We start from the raw sequence: 26,889 nt of genomic DNA on the forward strand, positions 1-26,889 counted from the left end.
TCAGGGGCGCTTCCAGACCGCTCAACAGGCAGAGGTTCCTGGAGGGTGGCATACCCAGCGAAGACATAGAAGCTCCACACCCTTTCCCCAGTACCTTGGTCTTCGCATCTCTTCATCTGGTGCTCATCAATATCCTTTGTAACATCCTTTATAATCAGTAAATGTACATAAAGTGTTTTCCCGAGTTCTGGGAGCCACTCTAGAAAATCAGCTGAAGCTGGGGAGAGGGTAGTGGGAAGCCAAGGTATAGCTGATTGGTCAGAAGTGTGACAATCTATTACTTGATGGGCATCTGAAGTGGAGGGTAGTCTTGTGGGTCCAAGCCCTCAATCTGTGGGATCTAACACTGTTTTCAAGTAGACAGTGTCAAAATCAAATGGTGTTAGAGGACAGCTACCTGGTGTCAGCTGCATAGCTGCTAGTTGGTTTGTGTGTGGGGACAATCCCCATACATTTGGTCGCAGAAGTGTGTCGTGAGTGTATAGCACGAAGAAACGGCTATATCCACTCAACAAGGAAAGAAGTGTCAACTGTATTTTAATCTGGATGTCAGATGGTGAGTGGCTATTTAGGTTGTATCCTCCTTAGAAACCGGAAAACGTTCGCCTGGGAGTCTCCCAAATCCATTTGGTTCTAAGGAACAGGGTAATTGCTGTGGGAAGCCCACAGACCAGTCCCCAGGGAAGGATCAGGTTAACTTTGTACCTGCAAGCACCATTATTTATTCCAACTAAGAATATCATTGAAAGGAACTTACTGAGCAAATAGAATTGTTAATTATTCATTTACTATTTTCTTTGGAACCAGTCAGAAATGTCACACAGAAATACGGAACAAAGTCTTTCAGTGGATAGAAACAAAGTAAGTAGAAAATTCTGCATACTGCTAACTGGCATTTCCTGAGGGCTCTCTGCATGCATGCGCCAGATTCAGGTTCCTGCATCCCAATCTGAGCATCCTATCAGGACAGGCCATTTGAATGCACCAGACCAGGAGAGGGAATGCTGTTGGATACTCCCTAGGCAACTGTAGGTAATTTACTTCCCTCTGGACCTCAGTTTCTCCCTCTGTCAACTGGCTGCAGGCTCAGTTGATTATTCTTCACCCAGGTAGACATGGTGGTTGGTAAGTTGGTACTAGGCGCAATTTGTTAAGGGTTCAATGAATAAAAGCCTCAGTTCCCCATGGTGAAGTCAGAAACATTAGGATTGAGGAGGAAAGAGGAGTTTCCTCTTTCAGAAGCCAGGAGAGAAAAAAAATAGTTGGAAGTTTCTTTTGCAGGTATCCAAGTTCCAGTGGTGGAGTACAATCAATACCTAAAGGAGACCCTTGAATCAAATACTTCCCATTGTAAATCCACCTGCACTAAGTGCCATGAGAAAATGCTCCTCATGCCAGATTGAGAATTTCACCTCTGCAAGTGCAGAATTAGACCATTTCAGGTATGTTCAAGTCCTGTGAGTGTGGAAGCACTTACACTGCCACACTGCCCAAACCAGCATTCCTGAGCCTCTCTACCTCTGCAGCCGTTGAAAGTGGCCCCAGGCATAAGGCTCAAACCTCATGCAGCAGCAGCCTGTGGCTCAGGAGAACCCACACCAGGCCAGGTTGAGGCAAAATTGTCTGGACTACTTCCAGCTTTGAGGTACAGTGTTTTGTAACTATGTAGGCTTGAACTTGAAGTGCTCAGACAAGGTGTGCTATTTCCAGCCTTGGTTTAAGTAATCCACTACAGCTCTCTGTGCTTTGTTTCCACAGTCACACAACAGGAACAGAGAGCACCACCTCTTTCCTCCAGATGGGCTATTTATTTGCATTTAGCACTCTTTTCTTTCAAAGAATTAAACATCTTTCACAAAGGTAGACCGTATTTATTTCTGGAATGGTATGAGTTAGCGTCCCCTTTCCAGAGCTGTGTCATCTTTGGTAATGACTAGTGCAGTCACAGAGTAAGTCAGTGATGTGGCACACAGCGATATGACACTAAGGCGACTCCCAGAGAGCTAGTGCTTAGACGTCTAGCTCTGCAACCCAGCCACGGCATGACACACGTAAGTTCAGCCCTACACCCTCCAGCTCCACACCAGTTCCCAGAACTCTGACGCCCACCCTCAACCCACCCAGCAACACCAGACCATCGGTCCACTCATTCTCCAGCCTACTTGCCTGGACTCCAGCTCCTCCATCAGAAGTGGGGGCAGGGCCAGGCTGAAGTTAGGGAGCAGCAGGCACATGAAAATGGCAGTGGAGAGAACCAGAGCGATTTGCCCCCCACACATGGGACACACAAGCAGAGGCAGGCGGCGCTGTCTCAGCATGCACACGGCAGGGACTTGGGCAGTACACACCCGGGTGCTGGGGACTAGGTGAAGCAATGAGGACAGATGCTAAATCAAGGACTTGGGATGGGGAGGCGGAGTTTTTTTTAGCGCTGTTCCTCTAACTACAGCACACACGATCGCGAAGCATAAATAACCAATTCCTTGTTCCTGAACAAGCGGAAGTGGCAGCAGGTAGGGGAGAAATCTTTAAATAGCAATACTGAGCTACACTAACGTTTTCCTCATAAGCGGGACTGGGAATTGGCAAACTGTGAATAGGCCTGGCCTATTTATCTGTTGTCAGTCAGCCACAGTGCCCAGATCAATTCTGTGGCTATGCAGGTGGGCCAATGGCCATGCAGGTGCCAGCTACATCCCAGCTTTGATTCAAGGCTTGGCTAAACACTCATTCACACCCTTGAACTTCTGGTCCATCTAAAAGCAGGAAGCTAGTGCAGCCAGGCAAGCCTCATGCTGGGTCAGGAGAGTGGTCAGAGAGACTTGGGTTTTCACTATTTACACACTGAGGGCTAACCTGGAAATACTCAGGAAGTGGTTCAACACCATCTTTGCCCATATACCTTTAAGGCCAGGGCAGGACCTTTGAGGCCAGCTCAGAAGCCATTTAGAGTGAGGCTGGGAGAGGTCTTGAGTTCTTAGACCACATCAGAATACTGGGGAGGAGACCTATGCCTGGTCCCCATGGTAACAGCAGAACCTGTGAGAGGAAATAGGGGTGGGGGGTGTAAATAATACAAGTGACCCCAAGAGTACACCTGTCTAAAAGAAAGTGTGTCTTCATCCTTAGATTTTTATCCAGGAACCACATAGGGGAATTTGGATGCTCCCAGAGAAAAGGAAAATGTATTCCCACCTGAAATGCTAAGGTCACAGTTTTACTCATTGGAATTCTGGGGACAGCTGCTGGTAGAAAGACAGAAACACTGTAGTTTGGTGGCAATAGAGTCTGACAGAACAAGTAAAAACTGACCTTGTGATGGAAACTGAAATCAGTGCCACTCATGCAGAGAAACCAGGCATGCTGTATTTGGTCTTTTTCAAATGTGTGAAAGACACCAAGGAAACCTGTCTATTAACCCAGTCACATAGCTTACATAATTGTTTTTACCCAAGGGTACAGATACGCATAAAAAGCCCTTGGGATGAAATGTTACAAAGAGAGTGGAAGAAAGAGGAATGTACAGAGACATCTCTAACTGAAAGTGAGGTTAGGACTGACTCTGTCTGCAGGTCAGGGGAGCTGAAAGTCAGCCAAGAGGTACAAATACCCTTGTTGTGCTCCCAGGCAGCCAAAGCAAGATGCAAACAGAAAGAAGGTGCTCAGAGACTGACTGATGGCTGTGGCAGATAGAGGTAGAGGAGTGTGTTCAAGAAACTCTCAGATGACACCAAGATCCCAACCAATTTGAAGATTTTGGAAGTCTATAACTTCCCAAAGTCATCTTACAATGTGGGACATGGATGCACTATGGCGGCCTTTCAATTATGTCACTGCCTGTATTCAGAGTCGAGCAGGGTACTGTCAACTAGATTCAACAGGTTCCAAATGAGGGAGAGGCTAAGGGTGCCCAGCCTGCAAAAGTGGCTGGAACTGACAGAGGCTGGTGAAGCAAACCTCAAACACTACACTCGCCCCTTCCCCTAGACTGACAGTCTTCTAGGAGACAGGAAATTAAAAGTGAGCCACAGCAGGGATGCCCTGTTGAGACAGATGCCTGATTCGAAACCAGAAAACCACTTTTAGGGTTTTCTGTGGGAGACCCATGATACTTACAGGTCCTGTTGTTTTGTAGACTGAGTGCATCCTCCCACTGCCACAACATTCTTGTTGTTGTGTAGATTACACATTTGCAAGTAGTTTCTTTTTAGTGCTTAGCAGCAACAACTTCAAATTCAAATGCCTCTCTGATAATATGATATCATGAATATGCATCAAGCCCACTCTTAGACAAATAATAATTACTTTGCAATTGATATGCAGAAAGAGGAAAGTATGATGGCAGAAGACTGGATCTGTATTCAGTGGGAAACTTCTGGAAACGATGCGAGTCTGGGAAGGGCTTCCTGCAGGAGTGCTCCGGCTTTGTGCTCCTGTCAGCCATCGCACTGGGGAGGAGGGGATTCTCAGACTGTCACGTGGTCATTAACCACAGGAGACAAATTCTTTCATTTGACAAAGAGGAAAGATTTTTTCCTCCAAATATACGATGCCATTAATGACACTGCCTCCTCACTGTTGCTGTTTTAGAACACCTGCAAATCCTCCTACTATCATTACACATCCTTTTGTTTCATGGTAAGATTTTTTTTCAAGGCCCCAATGACTTGACAGCTTGTCCCACTGACTCAACTCTTCTGAAACCTGACCACAAAAGTCATCCATAAGGTTTGGGCCTCAGGCCTGGGTTAGTGGAAACCGTGTTACAAGGTCTTTTCAAGAGCCGACCCACAGCAGATCCCTTCATGGTTCAGCTGCCAGATGCTTCTACCCGAGAGCCAGGAGAAGAGTAAGCAGAAGAAACAACAGAGATCAGTAAGTGCTCCTCGGAAAGGTCTGCTCCCCGCCATTCTAGAATATAGAAGACCTACACAGTCAACAACCTGGTCAAGCCGATTTAGAATGCGGATGCATAGAGCTGCCTTTCCCGATCCTTCCCAACATCCGAAAGACCCACCCTCCTAACATCTTCATCTACCCCTCAGGCCCTGAGCCTTTCTGTTGCCTCAGGATTCAGCCTTTAAATAGTACAAGTCAATGTGTCTTCACCATTCCCTGACTGCCCGTGGTAGAGATGAAGCTCAGACTCTTAAGTTCAAGGAAGATGTGGAATACAGTGCCCTCCACAGAAAGCAAACAGGAAGAATCCCTGCTCAAAGCAGCAAGGGAAATTAGCTCACCCTCCTGTACAAAGTAGCAATAGCCCAACAAATCTTCAGGGCACAAACCCCTTGATCCTGAGATCTAAGCCAATTCTTCTCATTATGGCTCCAATAATATACCTAAATTCCTGTAAGTGAAATCCCATTATAATGAATTCCAAGGCCAGTGTTGTATTGACTACTCACTATCAAGGGCTTGGAAACCCGTTATGGACAAGGAAGCTTGGGATGCCAGTGTGGTGGTATTTACCAGGGTGTTTGGCACAGATTCATTCTTTGAGCTGTTCTACGAGTGGTATCACACAGTCACACCTGTCCTGACTCTGAAGGCATCCCTTCCCAACCCCAGACACCAGGAAAATAAAGCAGGAAAGGAAGGGTGGAATCATGTGCATCTTTTTCCTTAGTCAGTTCAAGTCAACCAACAACATTCAGCCAAGCCAGCCAAGCCCAACTAAGAGCGGGGGATTCACAGGAAACCAAGATGTGCCTCTCCATCTCAATCACATCCCCCGTCTCACCCCCTCCCACTGCCCCCACTCTCCCACAAGCAATGATTCAACAGCATGAGCAGTTCCTATGGCTCCCTAGATTTTAAACCTGCCCTGTGCCCCTAGTTAGGGGAGGCGCGTCAAGCCCATGAAAGTGGAGCCTGCGAAGTAGGGAGGAGGCTGAGGAGAACCTGGGCCACAGCCACTTGCGTCTGCTGCTGCTGCTGCTGGAGGAGCTGCTGGAGGAGCTGCATCTGGTGGTGAGTGGACAGTGGTGTCCCCGTGTCCAAGCCCGGAGGCTTTGAGGATGAGGAGGGGAGCAGCATTCTGGGCGAGGCTGTCAGCATGGGCTCCTGGGGTTGTGGCGAGATCTGATAGAGAAGCAAAGACAGGACATTACACACGGCAGGAGCCATCCCTCTCCTCATAACATACACTGGACGCACGAGGGCTGAAGTGATCACCTGCCACCCAAGACCTGATAATGCTGCATCTTCAGTGGGAATGGGAATAGGGCTCCAGGAAGGAAGCAGTGTAGCAGCCTGGGCTGGAGCCACACAGCTAGAAAGTCATATTGGACACCTCAGTTGCTAATGGGAGACAGACAGTAGATACTACGCCATCTCTTACTCACGGCTTCCAATGACACCTTGTTGTTAAGTTACTCGAGGTTCTAGACCTAGAAGAATCGATTTCTGGAAAACACAGCTCTACCACCCCACCGTGAGAACAGGGAGGAGGTAGCTTCATTCTTTACTATGGTCTCAGGGCTCCAGGGTCTCAGATGTTCCTTGTGAGTTGGACCCTGGAAGGAAGGGTCCTGTGAGGGGAGGCTGCCTCTAGCCTCCACCGCCTCCCTCCTTCACTGTCTCCTCTTACAGTGAGAACCACCAGGGAAGAAAGTTTGGATATAAAAACTAATAATGATCTGGAGAAAGCAGTTTCTGTCTCTTTTCCTCACATTCTTCTCTCTCTCCTGTGGACACTTTTACCAACACGGTTTCTACAATTCACAGAGTTCAACGACAGGGAGAGACATTCTGTTTCTGGCAATTCTGCTGCTGGGCCTTCTTCAGACACATAAGAGGAAGGTCCCCTGTGACAGAGGGGCCTTGCCACATGTAGGGGATAAACTGGGCACCAAAGGAAAAGTCAGGCAGGCAATTTAGAACTATACCACCCTCCAAACCAGAAAGACTTCTCCTCTGGAGGAACTGGCCTAACGACCTCCACCTGAGACAGAACACGTGCATGATGAGGAAAGAGAGGTGCCCTGATACTGGTGAATGGGCTGAGAACCTGAGGGCAGAGCAACGGTCAGTAATTCTTCTTCCGGGCTTTTACAATTTTAATTTAACTTTGTCTTCAGGTTGGAATTTGGTCTCAAGCCCTGAGTTTCTTAATCTGAACCAGATGAAGAACTCCTAGGGACCTCAGTCACCTCACCTATATGTTGATGACTAAGGTGGTCTCCCTGTTTCTAACACCCAGAGGGCCAATTTCCAGATTCCACAGTGCTATAGGGGTATCATAGGCACAAAATCACTAGTTGCAGGCAGAGGGGGCCCAAAGTGACTTAGCTCCCTCAGCTGAGTCATGTGTGTGGCTGTGCCAGGGTGAGCCTTGCAAAACACTGCACAGAGATGAGATTCTGTTAAGGGTAGAGGGTGTCAAGGAGAAGGAATCAAACACTGGTGGGGTGCTGGGAGGGCGACATGTGTCAGGAATAAGCTCTGTGGCATCCAGGCAAGCAGTAGCACTTCGCATCAGCACACAGGGGTACACCGGTTCCCTCCAAAAGAAAGTGACATGTACTCTGGCGCCACCACCATGCTGTGGACATCCCATTCGGGAGCTGAGCTAGCAGGGGCTAGGAGGACACACCTATGCAGATCACCGGGATAGACCACTCCTGCCTACCTTGGATCCTGCATGGGGGCCTCCTTCCTTCCCTACAGCGTCCAGGTCGGTCACCCCGCGGCTGAATTCCAGGATGTCATTTCCCGGGAGTGGGACCTCCACTGCATCAATGTCAGTCTCCTCCGCAGTGGCCGTGGAGGCCCTCTCGGCTCCAGTGAGCTGCCGGCCTGCAGGGATGGCAGGAGAGGCAGGGAAGAGAATGAGGACACCAAGAGCAATGTCTTTCCTTCCTAACACTTTGGCTTTCAACTACGTCAAGCCTGCTGGCTTCCTAACATTTTCACATCTCTTTTCACTCAAGGACATTAAAAAGTATATTCTCAGACCAATAAGATGTTCCCATCTTAATGACTTTTTAAGTCCAGAAACAAGGGGAACATTTCCTCAAGCCTAGAGGTGACAGCTTTGTCAGGTTGGCACATTTATAGTGACAGGGTGTGGGGACACTGGAAGAAGGCAGTGGCGGTCATCTTCCCTCATTGCAGCTCAGGGACGGAATAAGCCAAAGGAAGGACCCCTATGCCAGGAGTTCAGAAACATGGAGCTCTGCCCCTGCCAGGTCCCTAATGAGCTGTTGGAGCAAATCACCTCACACCTTGGGCCTCTCTTCAACTACGAAATTAGAGGCTCAGTTAGTTGGACAGGTATGGGATCCCTGACTAAGGAATATGGACCGGGAGATGTGAGGCCCCATCTTAAGAGTATCTGTCTCCCAGCCCTCAGAGTCTGACTCTGACCCTCTTGCCAAGAGCAGAAGCTGGTAAGAGGCCTGTAGGAGGTAGCAGGGGTAGGAGAAGGGAGGCGGGTGGCTGCTTTTCCATGCCTTCCTCATCTAGCTTTTCTAATTCCTACTTCTATTCCTTTCCACTGAAGACCACGACCATGCTTTATTTAATCCCATACACAGCATATTGCCTCATACCAATGTATGAAAGTTCTATTTCTTTTTTTCCTTCCTTCCCTGCTCCCATTTCTCAGACTCTATAAAAACACCAGACAATTCTTGGGAATTTCCCAGGAACTATATTCCTTCTCTACTTTTGAGACCAGGTTTATCACTACTGTCTTCAAGTAAGATTTGTCATGCGTGTTCAGAGATCAAGTATTGACTGTAAAATGGAACAGGTAGACGTAAGCAGGAAATACAGAGTTGAGGCCCCAATCCTGCAGCGAGCCTAGGCAACAGCCTCAGTCATTTGAGTGCCTGCCTTGTAGAACAAACCGTTCAAGGAAGTTTTCCTATGAAACCCACACAATCATCTGGGGAAACAAGCTTGGTATTTAGAAAGTAAACAGTGTGCTTGGTTTTCCTCCCGGCTGCTCCAGGAACTGGGGAGACAGCCCTGTTGAGGGTGGCAAAGGCATGCATTTAACGGAGAAGATGGTCCTGACAGAGGCCTCAGGGGACAGCTCTTCTTCCCCTTTGTAAACCAGTGGGGAGGGGACACAGGCAGCAGACTGCCTTCTGCACATCCCTGCACCCTGATATGACCCTCTAGATGATCAGAGGCTTAGCCTGAGAGACAAAGGGTTGACAGAGAACCCGTGGCTGTTTTCCAGGTGGATGGTGCAGGGAACTTGGCATCGGGTTCTCTGTGCCTGAAGAGGAATAAACAGGTGCAATGTCCACCCACAAGGATTGGGGCTCCCGCCATGCTCTGTGCACTTAGCACACAGCATATCAAGCGGGCCTGGATGTCCGTCTTCTCATCTAGACTCGAGGCCAGAGCTGTGTCTCACTCATGTTTCCTAAGGATGTGGCACAGAGAATGTGTTCCACAGTAAAAGGGTTTATCACTACTGTCTTCAAGTAAGATAGTGTTGTGACAGGGTAGCAAAATGGAAGTGGACCACAGGAGGAGGCGGCCTATCCAGCACACCTCCTACCCACCCCCCACTCCCCTGTCCCTGGAAATCCTAACAAAGAGGACTAAAAAGCCGCAGGCACAGAGGGTTTGGGCATGCCCCTGGCAGAAGCCTGCATAGAATCAGGTTCTAGATCTAGGGTTCTACCTCTGCTTTGGGGGAATCATAAAAGCACTGACTGTGGTGCTATTCTGTTTGTATTAATAGAGTTCCCAAACTAAAGCCAGTCACTCAATCACCAACCACAAGACTGCTTTCTGAGAGACCACCCGACACTCTGTGGTACATAGTCACATATGGAGTCCTGCCAAGTTAAGACTCTAATGGGCACAGATGGTTATAAGAGCAGATCTGGTAGAACCACGAAAGGCAGAACTGGGGTAGACAGAACAAGCTGCATGGAGGCCTATGATCACTGCACGTGCCTGTAGGATCGCATATCACATGAGACAGGACCTAGAGGAGGGGCCTGCGGAGAACAGCCTTCTTCAGGTTCTGTCAGATACAGGAGGAAATCTGGCATCTGCAACTGTCCAGACATCAAAAAGTCCAAGCGACAAGAATGGCAAATCCAGGAAACTTTGGCTTAGTGTACCCCAACTTCCAAAATGTAACAGAGGTAAGACCCAAATAGGGGGTGGGGACCAGTGCTGCTTTCTGAACTGCTTCTTTAAACTATTTCTGTCCAATACATTCACCAGTAACTAGAAGTCATCAGTCATATGCTTATTTCATTTATTTATTCAATAAGTATTTATTAAGCACCTTATATATGATAGAAATCTATAGGCCACCAAGCATAAACATGAATAAGCGACATCTGAGTTTTCAATGCTTCTCCAGCCCATTGGAAGAAACAGACACGACCCACCCACAGCCTGAGTTCTGTCACCTGTGGGGAGCTATCCAAGGTACAGGACCATAGGAGCAAAACATCTAACTTAGGCAGGGTTGAAGATGCCTGTGCAGAGGAGAAAACACCACCTGAAGGAGACCGGCTAACACGGCAGAGAAGTGGGCAGGTGTGGGCAGGCTGTGGAAGGCATTGGAGGGGGATGAGGCAAGTGCAAAGGCACAGAAACTGGGAACTCCAAGGCACACCAGGCACTGTGAGTGATTCTTCAGGGAGAGAACTGGCCAGGAAGACTTGGCATCTTATCTTGAAGAACTGAAATCAGGTAATACCAAAAGATTTTCATTCTTTAAAAGTTCACTCTAAGCCGGGCTCAGTGGCCCAGCCTGTAATCCCGTGCCTTTGGGAGGCTGAGGTGAGTGGATTGCCTGAGCCCGCGGGTTCGAGACCTGCCTGGGCAGGCCAGACCTCATCTCTACAATAAATCAAAAAAATCAGCCGGGTGTGGTAGCGTGCGCCTGCAGTTCCAGCTACTTGGAAGGCTGAGGCAGAAGGAGCTCCGGAGCCCAGCAGGTCGAGGCTGCGGTGGCTGGGAGCAGCCACTGCACTCCAGTCTGGGCGACAGTGAGACTCCAACTCAAAAAAAAAGTTCACTCTAGAGATGGTGTAGAGGGTAGATCCAGAAAGGACAAGACAAAGCAATACTATAGGTGAAAAATACAAGAGCTTAAGCTAGAAGACAGGCAACAACAGAGAAGGGGCAGCTTAGAAGGAAATTCAGGGGGCAGAAGTCACAGGACTTGCTTGTCTGTGGCATGAGGGGGCAGGAATATGTGCAGGATAAGTTTTTAAATATCTGATTTAGGTGTCTGAGCAGAGACTGGCATTCTGTAGGAAAAACCCAAGAGAAGCAGGATTGTGGGTAAGCTTTTAACCTGCTGTAATCATAAGAGTCTGTGTAACAGTCCAGCAGAGATATCCATTGGGTTGTTGTACATTGCAGACTGAATGTTTGTGTTCCCCTCACCAAATTAGTATGTTGAAGCCCTAACCCCCAGTGTAATAGTATTTGGAGATGGGGTTTTGGGGAAGTAATTAGCTCATGAAGGTGCAGCCCCTAAGATGGGATTAGTACCCTTCCTAGGAGATATATAAGAGATCTCTCTGTTTCTGCCATGCAAGGACACAGCAAGAAGGCAGCTGTCTATAAGCCAGAAAACAGTCCTCACAAGAACCAGGTTTGCTGACACCTTGACCTTAGACGCTTCCAGAACTGTGAGAATTAAGTTATTTAAGCCACCCAGTCTATTGTATTTTGTTATGGCAGCCCAAGTAAACTGACATAGGACATGAATGGAAAGTTCAGGAAAAATGTTTGGCCTAAGGATACATGTTAGTTGAAACCATTGGAAGTCAGGAAAAAAACACTGAGGAATGAGTCCAGGAAAAATTCCAACACTTAGAGGTAGGTAAAAGGGAAGCCTGCAGAGGATGCTGAAAGCAACCAGCAAAGCCAAAAGGGAAAGGGTGCCGGGATGGGGGTGCCCCAGAAGCTACAAAGGCAAGTGCTTCATTCTCAGAGGCGAGCACTACAGAAAGGGTGGCCCTTCAGTGACCCTGACTGGAGGTTTCAAGGAAGGGCGGGCAGGGCAGCGGGCACCAGATCACTGGGGGTTGAAAAGATAACAGCAAGAGCAGGAGAAAATGAGGAAGTAGATAGTGAGTATACATAAAGCTTGCAAGAAGCTTGGCCACCAAGAAAAAGAGAAAGATAAGGTTACAGGCCTGAGGTAGATACAGGAACTAGGAAAGCTGGAAATTTTTGTTTTGTTTTTAAGAGAAAAGGCTTGACCTTATATATCTAGAGTAGGGGAAAGTCAGCATAGCAGAAAACTCAAGTGAAGATTCAGGAGTGAAAGACAACTGATTGCTCAGGTTCTGAAAGAGGTAAGAATGCAGAGGCAGGTGAAAGAGTTAGTCTTAGACAGGAGAAGGCCACGGTCCACTGAGGCCAAAGCTGGGGACAAGCAGGACAGCTGAATGGTAAAGTAGCCTAGGTCAAGTATGAAATCACAAAAGCATAACCAGTCTGTGGATGGCACCTTCCCCAGCACTGTTCAGCATCACAGGCATACAATGAAGAGCCCTGTGGTTTAATGCAGAATTGGGGTTTTGTCAGGTTGGTACAGGCAAAGAATAAAGGGTTATGAGTTCAGTCTCAAATGTATGAAATGGCCACTTTTGGCCTTGAAACTGCAACAATAGCAGCTTAAGCATAAGCTATACTTCAGGCATCACACCAGTTAAAGGATTTTACATGTACAGGTTGAGTATTCCTTATCCAAAATGCTTGGGCCCAGAAGGGTTTTGGATTACAGATTTTGTTGAATTTTAGAATATCTACATAAACACAATAAGATGAAAGCAGTTAGGCGCCAGTGACAACTCCACACCCGTTAAAAGACCAAGAGATTTATTAAAGCAGTGGCGGCTACAGGGAAAAAAGGAAAAGGATCTGTCACTGTGGGGTAGGGGAAGGAGAGAGAGAGAGTCCGTGAGAGAGGGCTGTATTTATGGGTTTGGGAGGGACTGGCCAGTGTTGTGTTTGGGCCTGGCAGGGGCTGGCCAGTGTCGTGTTTGGGTCTTACTGGAGGGGACTATGAGGTAGTATTCCTATAGGGAGAAGTTGTTTGAGCACAGGTTTAAACTTCCCGCGTGCACGAAACTGTGTGGGGGGAAGCCAGAGCTTAGGGCCTCTGTTGTCTTTGTTTGGTTCTATATAGCGCCATCTCGGGAGACGCCCTTCTGACTGTTCCCTGCACCCTTCATAAGATGTCTTGGGGACTCTGTTTCATGTGCATCTTACGTAGCCTGAAGGTAATTTTATACAATATTTTTTAACAATTTTGTGCATGAAACAATATTTGTGTACTCAGAACCATCGGAAAGCAAAGGTGTCAAATGTGGATTTTCCGCTTGCGGCATCATACTGGTGCTCAAAAAGTTTCCAGTCTTGGAGCACTTTGGATTTGGATTTTCAGATTAGGGCTGCTCAATCTGTATTAGTTCATTCATTATCATAACCATCCCAAGAGGTGGTTACCAAGATGGGGACAATGGGACTATGTGAGTCAAAGGATACAAAGTTGCAGGGATGAATAGGTCTAGCATTCTAACATGCAAAGCCTCTAGTTAATAATATGGCATTGCATTTAGGGCTTTTGTTAAGAAAGTAGATTTAAGGTGCTTTTGTCACATGAAAAATACTTTTTTCAAAAGTTTTATTCTACCAAGGGACTCCAAGCCCATTCTCTTGTCCGACTGTCTGCCGCAGTGGGAGGAGGGGCGCCTCCAAGGAAACAAGATCTTTCCCAGGAAACCCTCTCCAGGAGGGGTCAGCGAAACAGCACAGGGCCCAACCAGGCAAGCGAGCGAGGGTAGTGGCCCCACCTGGCTCTGAGCCCCAGCAAATGGCCCAGGGCAGCTGCTGCCAAATGATACAAAAGATAAACCTCCCCTAGGGTAGGGAACAGCAGAAAGAGTGAGGGAGGAAAGAAAGGCAGGCACAGAGAGGGAAAGAGAGGAGCCACACACAATGAAAGCGAATAACATCATCAAAAGCTCAGCTAAAACCCAGAAGGGAAAGCACTGGCAAGATGTGAAAAAACACAGCCAAGCCTCCTCATCTCCCAATTCCTTGGGAGTGGATGCACTTCCCCGGCACAGGGAAAGGCCTGCCATGTCAGTTGGTATGGCTCCACTGGAAAGATCAACACTGCACTAAGTGAAAAGCTCCCAAACACAGAAAGGGAGATTCCTGTTAAAAAAAAAAAAAAGGCTGGGCTCGGTGGCTCAGCCTGTAATCCCGCGCCTTTGGGAGGCTGAGGTGAGTGGATTGCCCGCCTGGGCAGGAGAGACCTCATTTCTACAATAAATCAAAAAAATTAGCCGGGTGTGGTAGCGCGCACCTATAGTTCCAGCTACTTGGAAGGCTGAGGCGGAAGGATCGCCGGAGCCCAGCAGGTCGAGGCTGGTGGCCGGGAGTGGCCACTGGACTCCAGTCTGGGCAACAGTGAGACTCCAACTCAAAAAAAAAAGTCAGCCAACAGTTCCACTCTGGAACCTCAAGGTGACCCGCCACAGAGAAAAATCCTAGCTGAGTCAATGCAGGCTTCTGAGGGAAGCATTTACAGAAAGAAGAAGCATCTTTCCAGCAGCTGACAGACAGTGAAAAAATATGTGGGTCTGTAAAAAGGAAGTGGCCTGTGGGCTAGTCAGAAAGCAGCCTTCCTTGAAAAGAAAACACTCCCAGTCCCAGATCCAAGTGCTAATTCCAAACACTCAGACTCAAAGCACGTGCAGCTTCATGGCCACAGACCTGCATCGTAACCAGGGTCACCTGGTTAATCATTCCACCTGTCATGAGGTCATAGTACTTGAGACGTCGTGTCTCTACTCCCCTTGCAGTACAGATGAGGTCATGGATTCTGGAGTCAGCACTGGAAAACTAGCTGAAGAGCTAATGCTTACTGAGAGCATATTACATGTTAGGCACTATGCTGACTTACGTACTTTCTCTCACAATAGCGGACAGATGAGAAAACAAAGATCCAGAGAGAACATGAAATTTGCTAAGGAATAGCCAGCAGAAAAGTGGCAGAGTGGAATCAAGCCCAGTTGTTCTGGTGCCAAAACCCAAGCCCTTATGGCTTCTCTAGCCCACCAGTCTGGCTCTCTTTCCATCATGCACATGGCATCTTCATTTCTGTGGTGGTGAGTTTTGTGTGTCAGTCGGGCTAGGCAGCTGTGGTAGGGCAAATGTTATTCCAGATGTTGCCGTGAAGGCATTTTCTAGACGAAATTAACATTCCAATCAGTAGACTTTGAGCCAAGCAGATCACCTTCCATAATGGGGGAAGGACTCATCCAGTCAGTTGAAGGCCTTAACAGAGCAAAGACTGGCCAGGGAGAGGGAATTGTGCCAGCAGGCAGTCTTCTAACTGCGACTCCTCCCTGGGTCTCTGGCCTGCCAGCCTAGCCTGCAAATTTTGGATTTACCGAGCTTCTACAATCATGTGAGCCAAATCTTTAAAGTCAATTTATTTATTTATTTCTCTTTCTCTTTATTCTCTCTCTCCATGTATTTTATATATATATATTCTGTTTTGTTTTTCCCTAATATAATTTCCATCACTCCAGAGGCCATATCCTCACTTATACGAGGAGAGAAGAGCCCCTGCTACCACTCTTTCTCCGCAGGGATGCCAATATAATTTAGAGAGATACATCCAACCCATGCTTGACATTCTTGAAGAGATGCACTCAGTGCCCCGTTTAACATCTTAAACCTTGAGGAAACTATACTGGGCCCAAAACGCTTTCCTAAAGTGGGTCCAGATGTTTCTACCTGTAGAAGATCAATGACATTCTTCTTAGGAAGAGTGGTCCATGGAAGATTCTAAGCAGTTGCAATCTTATGTCTATTAAGGGGATTTGGAAAAATTACCCCCCAAAAGGTAATAAAAAGGAGAGGTAAACACAGCTGTTAGGCCCGTTATATCAAAGTTCACCATGTGCTACAGCCAAAAGAGTATAACCATGCTGGCTTCTATCTGTAGCCATGGTCACCATCACCACCTTCTCATCGGTACTCTGTTCAGCTTTCTAGTCTCACCTACTCCTCCCATCCCAAGAGTCATCATTCCTCATCTAAAGGGGCTGTTTAAAAGTCACTCCCTGTTGAAGTTTCCACTCAATCTCCATGTTTGTTCTGGCTAGAGTAAGCATTTAATAAATGTTTGTTGACAGTGACTAAAACATATGCACTCACAGACTGTATCTGTCAGCTTGTTCAACAAGTATTTATTGTGCTAGGATGTCCCTGCCCTCCCAGAGCTTGCACTCTACTAAAGATAGAGGGCGCTACACGACATGTCCGGTACAAAGTGAGCTAAATGTTAAGGTTAACTGCAGTGTCGCTAGGTGTGGTGGCTTACACCTGTAATCCCAGTACTTTGGGAGACTGGGGCAGGAGGATTGCTTGAGTCCAGGAGTTCAAGACCTGCCAAGGCAACATAGTGAGACCTCATCTCGACAAAAAAGCAAAAAATTAGCCGAACGTGGCAGTGTGCGTCTGTAGTTCCAGTCACTCCAGAGGCTGAGCCAGACGGCCTAAACCCAGGAGGTTAAGACTGTGGTGAGCTGTGATCATGCCACTGCATTCCAGCCTGAGCAATAGAGTGAGCCGACCAACAAAAAACAAAACAAAACAAGAAAAACAGCATGATCCAGGAGCAAACAGAACACAAGAACCCAGAAAAAATGTTTAAGTTTTCTGGAAGAGGAAGGGAGGACAATAGGGGAGGGGAGCTGGACGTCAGGCTTTCCAGAAGACACAAAAGTGGCCTGAAGGATGAGCAGGTTGTCTACATGGAGGTGAATACAAAGATCCTCAGCAGAGGGAACAGTATTGACAATAGCTGGAAGGTACACAATACCAAGCATTTCCTATGGAATCCCCACTGACCCCCCCACCCCTCTGAGAAAACCCTCCACAGGATCACAGGAAATCACAACTCACCCCACTACAGGGGTCAGAGGTAGAAGAAGGGTAGAAGAAGGGTAGCTTCCACGGCAAGCAGGACTTGAGATCTACTCCTCAGTATTATCTGTATGAAATGCTACCCCTGCAGTCTCCAGCAGACCAAACCATATAATCCTTACCTCCCTGGCCAGCAGTCAAGTGATAGGTTTTGATGAGGTACTTGGAAGTGAAATCAAGCTCCTCAGACAGGAGTTCTGCGATAATAACAATTTTCAAACACTCAACCTCTGGCATCCTCCTGTGTACAACCTCTTTCACTCCAGGAATAAGTGACTTTACCAGAGACAATGTCTGCTACTTTCTGGTTAGAATTTATTTGTATACGTGTATACTGGCTGCCATTGTGACTGTGGGTCTGAAAACTTTTGAGAATTAGGGCACGGCTCTCCATCAACAAGTTCACCAGGGAGCAGGCCATCACCAGAGAAGGGTTAATAATGCAAGACATAAATCTTCTCCACTAGCAGTTCTGATGGCAAATCCTCCAATTTAGGAATAAGCAGATCGGTTCCTGTTCTCTGAGCTGAGCAGCTGGCTATAGGCCTGATACACCCTCTGTGTAAGGTTTAGAGGGAACTGATACCTTTATGCTCTACTAATTGAGACAAGCAGAGATGTGTCAAATATCTGCCAAAGTCTACTTCTATCTCTCTGTTTTATCTCCAAGCCCCAAATCACAGAGATGGAAAAATGTTAAGGTTTACATTACATTAGTACAATGGTGTGCTATAAACCATGACCGGCCCAGAAAATATGGCAAAATGCAAGGCTCTATCTATATGATAATATTTTATGAGTCAAGATCACTGAGATGCTTCCATTAGTAATAGAGTTCAACGATTTAATAACATTGAGGCCAGGTATGGTGGCTCATGCCTGTAATCCCAACACTCTGGTGAAAAGGGGGGTTGGACCTGGCTCGGTGGCTCAGCCTGTAATCCAGCGCCTTTGGGAGGCTGAGGTGAGTGGATTGCCTGAGCCTGCGGGTTCAAGACCCGCCTGGGCAGCGAGACCTCATCTCTACAGTAAATCAAAAAATCAGCTGGGCGTGGTAGCCCATGCCTGTAATTCCGGCTACTGGGAAGGCTGAGGCAGAAGGATCGCCGGAGCCCAGTAGGCGAGGCTGCGGTGGCCGGGAGCGGCCACTGCACTCCAGTCTGGGCGACCGAGTGAGACTCCAACTCAAAAAAAAAAAAAGAAAAGAAAAGGGGAGTTGTGGGGGAGGTGAGGTGGGAGATCACTTGAGCCCAGGAGTTTTGAGACCAGCCTAGGCAACATAGCGAGATATTGTCTCCACAAAATTTTTTTTAAATTTGTACTTATGAGGCTGAGGCAAAATGACTGCCTGAGTCCAGGAGTTCAAGGCTGCAGTAAGCTGTCATCATGCCACTGCACTTCAGCCTGGGTGACAGAGTAAAAACCCTGAAAAAAAAAATTTAAAAACTAATAATAAAATATAAAATAAAATTAAATAGAGTAAGCCAAGAAAGAAGTACAGTGATTCCTTCTGGTCACATAGAAACTGAACACTAGGATAAAATAATGTCAGGCTTTTGAAATTTATAACTAATATATAGCCAAAATACAAAAGCTATAAAAGTACAATGAAAAGTAAATGTTCCTGCCACCCTGGTCATCCAGTTCCTTTTCTCAGAATGAACCAGAGTTTCCAGTTTCTTGTGTACTATTCTGGAGATATTTTTTGTACAGACAATGTGATTGTATGCCTGTGTATACATATATATCTACATATACACATCCATGTGTAGATATATATTTTAATACCATTGGTAGCATGTCGTATTTATACTACTTAACCTTGATTTTTTTAAAATGAACAAAATATCCTGAAGATGGCTTTGTATCAGTTCACAGAGAACCAACTCATTCTTCTTAATGGCAGTGGAGAATTCCATTATTTGCTCTGTATTTGTTTAAGAGTCCTCTCCTGCTGTTCCTAATCCACTGGTTTAAAACAAATTCTTTGCTACCTAACCTTAATATATGCATCATTTCACACACGTATGGAATCTCTTTTTCGGATAAATTATTAAAAGGGAATTTGAGGATGATGGGGCAGGGAGGGAGTACAAAAGGCATGCACATTTTAAAATTTATTAAGGATTTCCACATGGTTTTATAAGGATTCTACCTTTATCATACACTAAATTAGCATATGCATCTGGGTTCATATCTGAATTTCTATTCTGATCCACTCAGACATTTGAGCATCAGCTTAACCCATTCTATGTATAGTTTTTACCCATTATAGCTTTATCATATAAAGCTATATGCTATCCGAAAAGTCACTCCTGTGTCATCTTTCATCTTTTCTATAATCTTTCTATTTCTTTCAAATTTTTAGATATTTAGTTAAAAATAGTAATAGCTATGCATTTGGTGCTTACTCCATGCCAAATACCAAAATCTACATTTAAAATGTATTAGCTCATCTAATTATGACAATAATTATATGAGGTAGACACTACTATTATCCCCATTTTTCAGAAGAGGAAACTAAGGCACAGAGAAGTCATAGAACTCACCCAAGATTACCCAGCCAGTGCTGGGTGCAGCCAGAATGCAAACCAAGAGTCTGCTCTCTTGGCCAATGTGCAACGCTGCCATTTGCAGACTAAGATTTGTTTTGTTGTTTTCTAATTTTTTTGAGTTGGATGCTTAATTCATTTGACTTTCAGGATCTGTCATCTACTAAACTGAAACTTTAGATTTTCCTCTGAGCACCCCTTTAGCTGTATCCCATTAGTTCTGATTATATAGCTTACCATGGCGCTCCCTATGCTGTTAGAAATCTGCACAGTTATATGTGTAGATTAAAAAGGGAGAATAATACTCTGATGACGTTGAGCTTTCCCATCCACAAATATGGTATGCCTTTCCATTTGTTTAAAATGTTTTATATGAAACATACACATTCTATTATGATTACTCAATAAGGTTTTAAAATCTTTTTAAAACTATCATTTTAATGGATCCTTTTCCTATAGTCTAAATTCTAACTAGCTGTTGCTGGAATATATGAAAGCCATAGAAATTTATGTGTGACATTGGACCTTGCCTTTTTAAAAGCAGAATTTTCTTGTTATTTCTGATAGTTTTCAGTTTATTTTCTTGGATTTCCCACATTAAAAATTTACATGAACATTAATTTTTTGCCTGCCTTTTTCTTTGCTCATACCCTTTTCACATTTACTATTAAATAATAGAAATAATAAAAGACATTTTTGTCTCATTCCTGACTTTCAATGAGACTTGAAAATTGGGAATATTGAAATTCTATCCTCATTGAGGGCTTACAGAACTACAGAAATTAGAAATTAAAAAACAAACAAACAAACAATTTAGGTAATAGTAAATTTATATTCTTTCTAATTTGTCTAATTTGGGGTACCTTTTATTTATTTATTTTTTTGGCACACTCATGGCCACCCTAGCGTCAGCCTGCTGGGCTCCAGTGATCTTTCCACCTCAGTCTTCCAAGTAGCCAGAACTATAGGCAAGCGCTAACACACTCGGCCAATTTTTGATTTATTGTAGAGAAGAGATCTTGCCAACTTGCCCAGGCTGGACTCAAACACGTGGGTTCAGGCAATCCACTCGCCTCAGCCTCTCCAAGTGCTAGGATTACAGGCTAAGTCACTGAGCCCGGCCAGGGGCACTTTTTTTAACCGAAATTTTCTTTGAAGTCAGATTTGGTAGCATAGCAGCTCTACCTTTAGAAAATGTACCCTGATATCAGCTTAAATACTTCCTCATTTAATGGTTTAAACATTGGCCAGGTGCAGTGGCCTATAATCCTAGCACTTTGGGAGACCGAGGCGAGAGGACTACCTGAGCCTAAGGGTTCAAAACCAGGCTGGGCAACTTGGTGAGACCTCGTCTCTACAATATATAAAAAAATTAAGCCGGGCTCAGTGGCTCAGCCTGTAATCCCGCGCCTTTGGGAGGCTGAGGTGAGTGGATTGCTAGAGCCCGCGGGTTCGAGATCTGCCTGGGCAGCGTGGCGAGACCTCATCTCTATAATAAATAAAAAATTAGCTGGGTGTGGTAGCGCATGCCTGTAGTTCCAGCTACTTGGAAGGCTGAGGCAGAAGGATCGCAAGAGCCCAGCAGGTCGAGGCTGCGGTGGCCGGGAGCAGCCACTGTACTCCAGTTTGGGCGACAGAGTGAGACTCAACTCAAAAAAAAAAAAAAAATTAGCTGGGTGTGGTAGAGTGCCTGTAATTCTGGCTACTTGGAAAGCTGAGGTGGAAGGATCGCCTGAGCCCAGCAGGTTGACGCTGGAGTGGCCATGAGTGTGCCACTGCACTCCAGCCTGGGCAACAGAGTAAGACACTGACTCAGAAAAAAAAAACAACAACAGTTTAAACATCTTTAATTTCTGTTACAAGTAAAACATGTTCCATAAAGAAAATCTGAAATCTAAAGAGAAAGAGAAACAATAAAATCTTTTTTTTTTTTTTTTTTGTCAGGGTCTCACTCTGTTGCCCAGGCTGGAGTACAGTGGCACCATCACAGTTCACTATAGCCTCTACTTCCTAGATTGAGGTGATCCTCCAGCCTCAGCCTCCCAAAGGACTACCACGTCCAGCTATTATTATTATTATTATTTTGGTAGAAATGAGGTCTCACTATGTTGCCTAGGCTGTCTCAAACTCCTGGGCTCAAGTAATCCTCCTGTCCTGGTTTCCTACAGTGCTGGAACTAAAGGCGTGTGTCACCATGCCCAGCCTGCCTCTTAAAGTGAATTAATAGCCCAGGACTTGGGGATGTGGCACATACTGTGTGCATTTGCCTCTCTATCTGCTTCCACAGCAGCCACAGTGCATACCTGGGTCCCCTGAGCTGTTGCTGTTCCTCTCACTCTCCCCATCTTCCTGGCCGTCTGCATTCTGCTGTGTGTGCTGGAGGCTCAGCTTGTGACAGACCTCAAAGGCCTGTCCCACCGTTCGGACGATTCGCATAGCTTGGCTCTGGAAAGGAGAAAGGAGAAGAATGAGGTAGGTGAGGATGTACAAGGGCACGTGGCAGAAGCCCACAAAGCCAGCAAAGAAGAGAGACAGAAATACCTAAGGTTGTCCAGATGTGCACATATTAACAAGCGTAATACATTGTCCCTTCCTGAAGTACTCCAGAAAATAGAAATTGTCACCACAGTTCTGAAATAATCAGTCAACTGAAAAGACAGATAGCAAACATACCAGCCCCAGTTTCTCCCTTCCAAGTATAACAAAAGTAGTCAACATGCTTCAGAATCATTTGCTAACCACTATCAATTGCCCAATGGGTTCCTCAAACTAAAAGGAATCCAGCCTTTTTCTTTTTGCAGCCTTTTGCTGCAAATGTTGAGTTTCCTTGGTGCTCCTGCAGACCAAAGGCCAGGATGATACAAGGCTTGGAAGCTGTGGCCTAAACAGCAGACCAACTGATGCTCAGCATCCAAGTCCCCTGGAACACCATAGGCAGCCAACCAAATCAAAGGTGAGCCTTTCCCAGTCTTACTCCAAAGACGTCTCTCCCTCAGGTCTGTTCTGAGGCTGCTACTTTTCTTTTGTTTTGCTGTTTCACCTCTTCCTTTGCGGGCCCAGGATTCCACTGCTTAACCAGGAGAGGAAGGAGAAGACAAAGAAGCCTGCGACTATGTAGAGTTTTAAGCAACCCAAGCAGGCTGTGAGGAAGAACCACCTGCAAGGTTTTCAGGGCATGGTCTCAAACGTGGAGAACTGACTATAATTTGATGATCAGTCAGCTTCTGTTTTCTTCCAAAGACAGAAATGAGTGAGATGAACAATATGGAGAGATTCGGAGCTCAGGACACTGTTTTCTTTACTCAAGCATCCCACCACACAAGCTGCAATGCACTTAATCTAATCCTAACTGTCACCCTGTACTCAAGTCTCACATTGATCACGTTTTAGATGGTCTGAATTTAGGTCAGCTGTGACTACCTGGTGACACTGCACAGTCCACTGATCACATTTAGAACTCTCAAGTCACATTAGCAATCACTCAGAGCTTCTCATCGGTATGAGATAGCAGGCGCTATATTACCGAACTGATGTCTAGCATTTTGATAAGCCTAGAAGGCCTTGCATAGGGTAATAAAATGAGCTTCATATATGCTTTTCATAATATCAAAATTAGTTCATATTTCCCATTCTATTTTTAAGAACTCCTGGGGACCTAAGAACCCCACTGCTCTAGTACATTCTCTGCTGGGGATAACTTCCAAAATTCCTCACTTCTGTGTGACTTCTTTTTATTTCAGGCTAGAAATGAAAAGGCATCTTGGTCAATCATCATCCACATGTCTAATTTAGGTCTCAATCCACTTCCACTGCCCCTGATATTCCTCAACTCAAACCACCTCCTAGAAGTGACTATCTTACCACTCAAACCTCTCTAAGCCCATTAAACTAACTTCAGAGATCCTCTCTACTGATCCCTCACCTGGAAAATCCTGACATTTCTGGGAGATGAGAACCTTAAGTGAAGCAGGAGTCAGATAACTGTCATGGGGTCCTCTCTCACCCAGTGGTAGATCAGAACTTCTGACCTCTATGTTCACACTTAATTTCCTCCAATTTCCTCCTGTGTCCAAAGGGCAGGTTTAGGACAATATCTAAGAGACAGCTGTTCTATCTGCACAGGAAGTGGGCATCAGTCCTAAGCAAAAAAACCCCTCTCTTCCCACTTCCAAAACATACAAAAAGATGTGATTTAGAAGGCATATTCCCTAACAAACCCATGCCAAGAATACCCCAGCTTTCCACATCGCCTTTGGTCATCAAGCTGAGATCTGGTTGGGAGGCTGAGCCAGGAAGTTCAAGTCTTGGGTGAAAAGGGAGAAGAAAAGGCTGCCCCACCCAAAAGCATTATTCCCATGGGCCTCCTCAGATGTTTTGTTCCTTATTTCCTTTATGAGAGTAACAGCAGGCTGCCTGTGGTTAATCTTTTACAGCAAAGCTCACTACTAGACCTTAGATAGGGCTTTTTTCTGCCTTCCAAGTACACTCAGCGTCCATGATACTGAATCTTTCTCCCCTCGCTTCCTCTCACTCTTGGGAATTTTGCTCTCCTGGGCAACTTTACAAAAGGTAGAAAAGGTAAATGCCTTAGGTTGTAAAATTAAAATATGGTATGCCTAAATGAAATGTAGAGATTAAGTGTTTAATCCTTTACTTATCTTATATAATTTAACCCAGATATTTCATATTGAATAAATACCTTCAAAGACTAAGTTAGTCTTTTCCCCTGTGTATCATCCCCAGAGTACACACTCAGTTTCCCTCTTTAAAAATACTGCTATAAAGAAAACTTTAACTTCACTACTGCGCTTGTTGCTATAAAATCTCAGGTCTTCCTAGGCAAAACATGTTACAAATTCCACCATCTCTGTAAATCATAGACGCTTTCCTTAAGTAGCTTTTAAGATGATATTAAAAATTTAAAGGTCCTCAAATAAATGTCCCTGATCTATGGGATAGGGGACAGAAATAAGGATCGAATTTCTAAACTTATCTTTGGAAGGAAGCACTCAAATTTAAATAAGGGGATAGATTTTGTGGGAAATGGCCTTACAGAGGACCCACAGTTCTCATGCATCACAGGTTGACAACAGATGATGAGATACACTCAGAACTGAGCATTTTAAGGACCTAGATGCCTGCTCAAATCTCTATTCTGCTACCTTTATCAAAGACAAATGTGTGAAATGTACCCACAGGTTCAAGCAATTATTTATAGGCCCCAAATAGCCATCAGGAAGTGGGATAGTTTAATATTTATATTGTTCAGTGTTTACATTTTAGTACATTTTACCGAATCAGCAATTGACTGACATATCTGATTCCTCTAAAAACGTAGAAAACGCAGACTTGAGGTCTACTGGTCCTACCTTCCCCATGTTGGAAAGAGCACCCCACCCCCTCAGCCTCCCATTTCCTTACTAGTCTAACTTTATCACACTGTTCTCTAAAGTATTTCTGTAACTTCATTGAGAAATTAAATCAGTGATGTCTCTCTAACATCTCCTCTGTCACAGAGAGGAATACATATGTAGGTAACATACTTGATAGCACCTGCCACAGTACCTGGCATACAGTAAATCCTCAAGATGTGATTTTTTTTTTAAAGTTGGGGTCTCTGTCACTCAGGTGATCACAGCTCACCACAGCCTCAACCTCCTGAACTCAGGCCATCCTTCCACCTTAGCATCCTGAGCTAGGACTACAGGTGTGTGCCACTGGGCTCAGCTGATTTTTTTACTTTTTGTAGAGATGAGGTTTCACTATGTTACCCAAGCTGGTCTCGAACTCCTAGGCTCAAGCAGTCCACCCACCTCGGCTTCTCAAAGTGCTGAAATTATAGGCATGGGCCACTACTCTCCATGGGCCCCAAGAAATGTTTTATTCTGAATATAGACTTCACTGCACCAAAAGGCAATCAAGATAGAAAACAGAAAGCAGTGAAGGAAAGGTGGGACTATTTTATCAATAATAGGGAATCACCTTTTACATGTATATATGCTAGCATCCAAAAGGCTATGCCACTGTCTCCCTCCTCCATAGCAGCAGAGGAAAACTCCTGGATCAAATGAATCTTTGGCATGAGCCAGCATGATGGCTTCTATGTGTGAGGAAACTGTTGCATATGAGATCTAGTTTTGCACATTGAATGCTAAGTGGTTTCACTCTGATTTATCCTTTACTCCTCTTTATTGTGAAGGCTATATTTCCATTCACAGTAAAGGGACACAGTAGCACATGTTATGAAGAGCCCTCTGCACTTGAATACATGATCAGAATGTATCATCTGCTTTACAGGATGACTATATCCACATAAAAGAATTGCCCTTACCACTTACCACTGGAGCTGGACAGCTCCTAACTCTACTGGTAAATGCCTATGGGAGTTCAGATGCCTCTTGACCTTTTAGGCTCTCCTTCCTTCTACCAGTGAAAAGTCTACTTTGAGAAGATTCTATATGAGGACCTCATCAGGGGATAGTTACTTGAAAGTAGCCAGTAGGGGCAACCTGTGCCCAGCAGAAGCTGTCTCTCCCACCATCTGCTTTCTACACAGCCATGTCAGCTGCTGCCAGCAAGGCCTGCTCCACTTGGTCACTCCAACTTCTTGACCTTCTAGGCAAGAAAACTGGTCTTGCCTGCCACTCTGGAATGCAAGAATCACACATGCTGGGATTTAATAGTTAATATGCTAAAACTAAGAGGGAGAATTCTGGTAAACAGCAGCTGTAAAAAGAACCCCTTCCAAAGATTTTTACAAATACTTGTCTTTGGGTCTCCTGGGTCACACTGACACAGCTGCTCACATCTTATGACCACAAGCAGACCTTTAGAAATAAAAGAAGAGACTTAAAGATTGAAGGCAGTGAGATATGAAAAGCATGCAAGAGGAGCATTGAGAAGGCAGCCTTTTTGAGTTCCCAAATCTGGTTATTCTCTGCAACTTACTAGATACTTTTTTTGAAGCATCATTATACTGCATTATTCCTGTACAAATTGAGTTTAGTTTTATATAAGCCCCTGAAAATGCTTTGCCACATGGATCAAATCTTCCTGTCCAAAAGCCATTTTCTATTAGCAGCCCCAAAGCATCTGTGGCCTCTTAGTTGTCAAGATTAGGCTAGATATGGTTGCTTTGATGTTTTCAAAGCTGGAAAGGGATATCTAACCTCAGCATGGCTCTTAGTTGTGGATGGAGAGCACTGAAGGCCTGAAGAGTGAATTCTAGGCAATTTTGTGAAAATAGAGTGGGAAAGGACACTGTCTAGAACTGTCTACCACTTACCTTTACCACACACAGAAACGTTTTCTTTAAACCACCTACCTTTTCATGTTGACATAGCTCCCTCTCCCTCAACCAAGCATAAAAGTCAGGTCAAGATGC

At 45.4% G+C, this 26,889-nt stretch overlaps 1 protein-coding gene across 1 annotated transcript in view; it reads right to left on the reverse strand.

The window, feature by feature from the left end:
• Positions 1–5,801: 5,801 nt before the first annotated feature.
• LOC103274638 (carboxyl-terminal PDZ ligand of neuronal nitric oxide synthase protein-like) overlaps positions 5,802–26,889 on the reverse strand; it is a 113,115-nt gene continuing 92,027 nt past the window's right edge. The window contains exons 10-12 of the mRNA XM_021705938.1: positions 21,809–21,950; positions 7,634–7,800; positions 5,802–6,084 (exon numbers count right to left, since the gene is read on the reverse strand). Of these exons, the coding sequence (XP_021561613.1) occupies positions 5,854–6,084; positions 7,634–7,800; positions 21,809–21,950 (540 nt within the window). The 3' untranslated portion in view covers positions 5,802–5,853. The remainder of the gene's footprint in view (positions 6,085–7,633; positions 7,801–21,808; positions 21,951–26,889) is intronic.

This window comes from Carlito syrichta, unplaced genomic scaffold (assembly GCF_000164805.1).
Source record: "Carlito syrichta isolate Samal-C Ts95f unplaced genomic scaffold, Tarsius_syrichta-2.0.1 Scaffold314838, whole genome shotgun sequence".
Classification (NCBI taxonomy): Eukaryota; Metazoa; Chordata; class Mammalia; order Primates; family Tarsiidae; genus Carlito; species Carlito syrichta.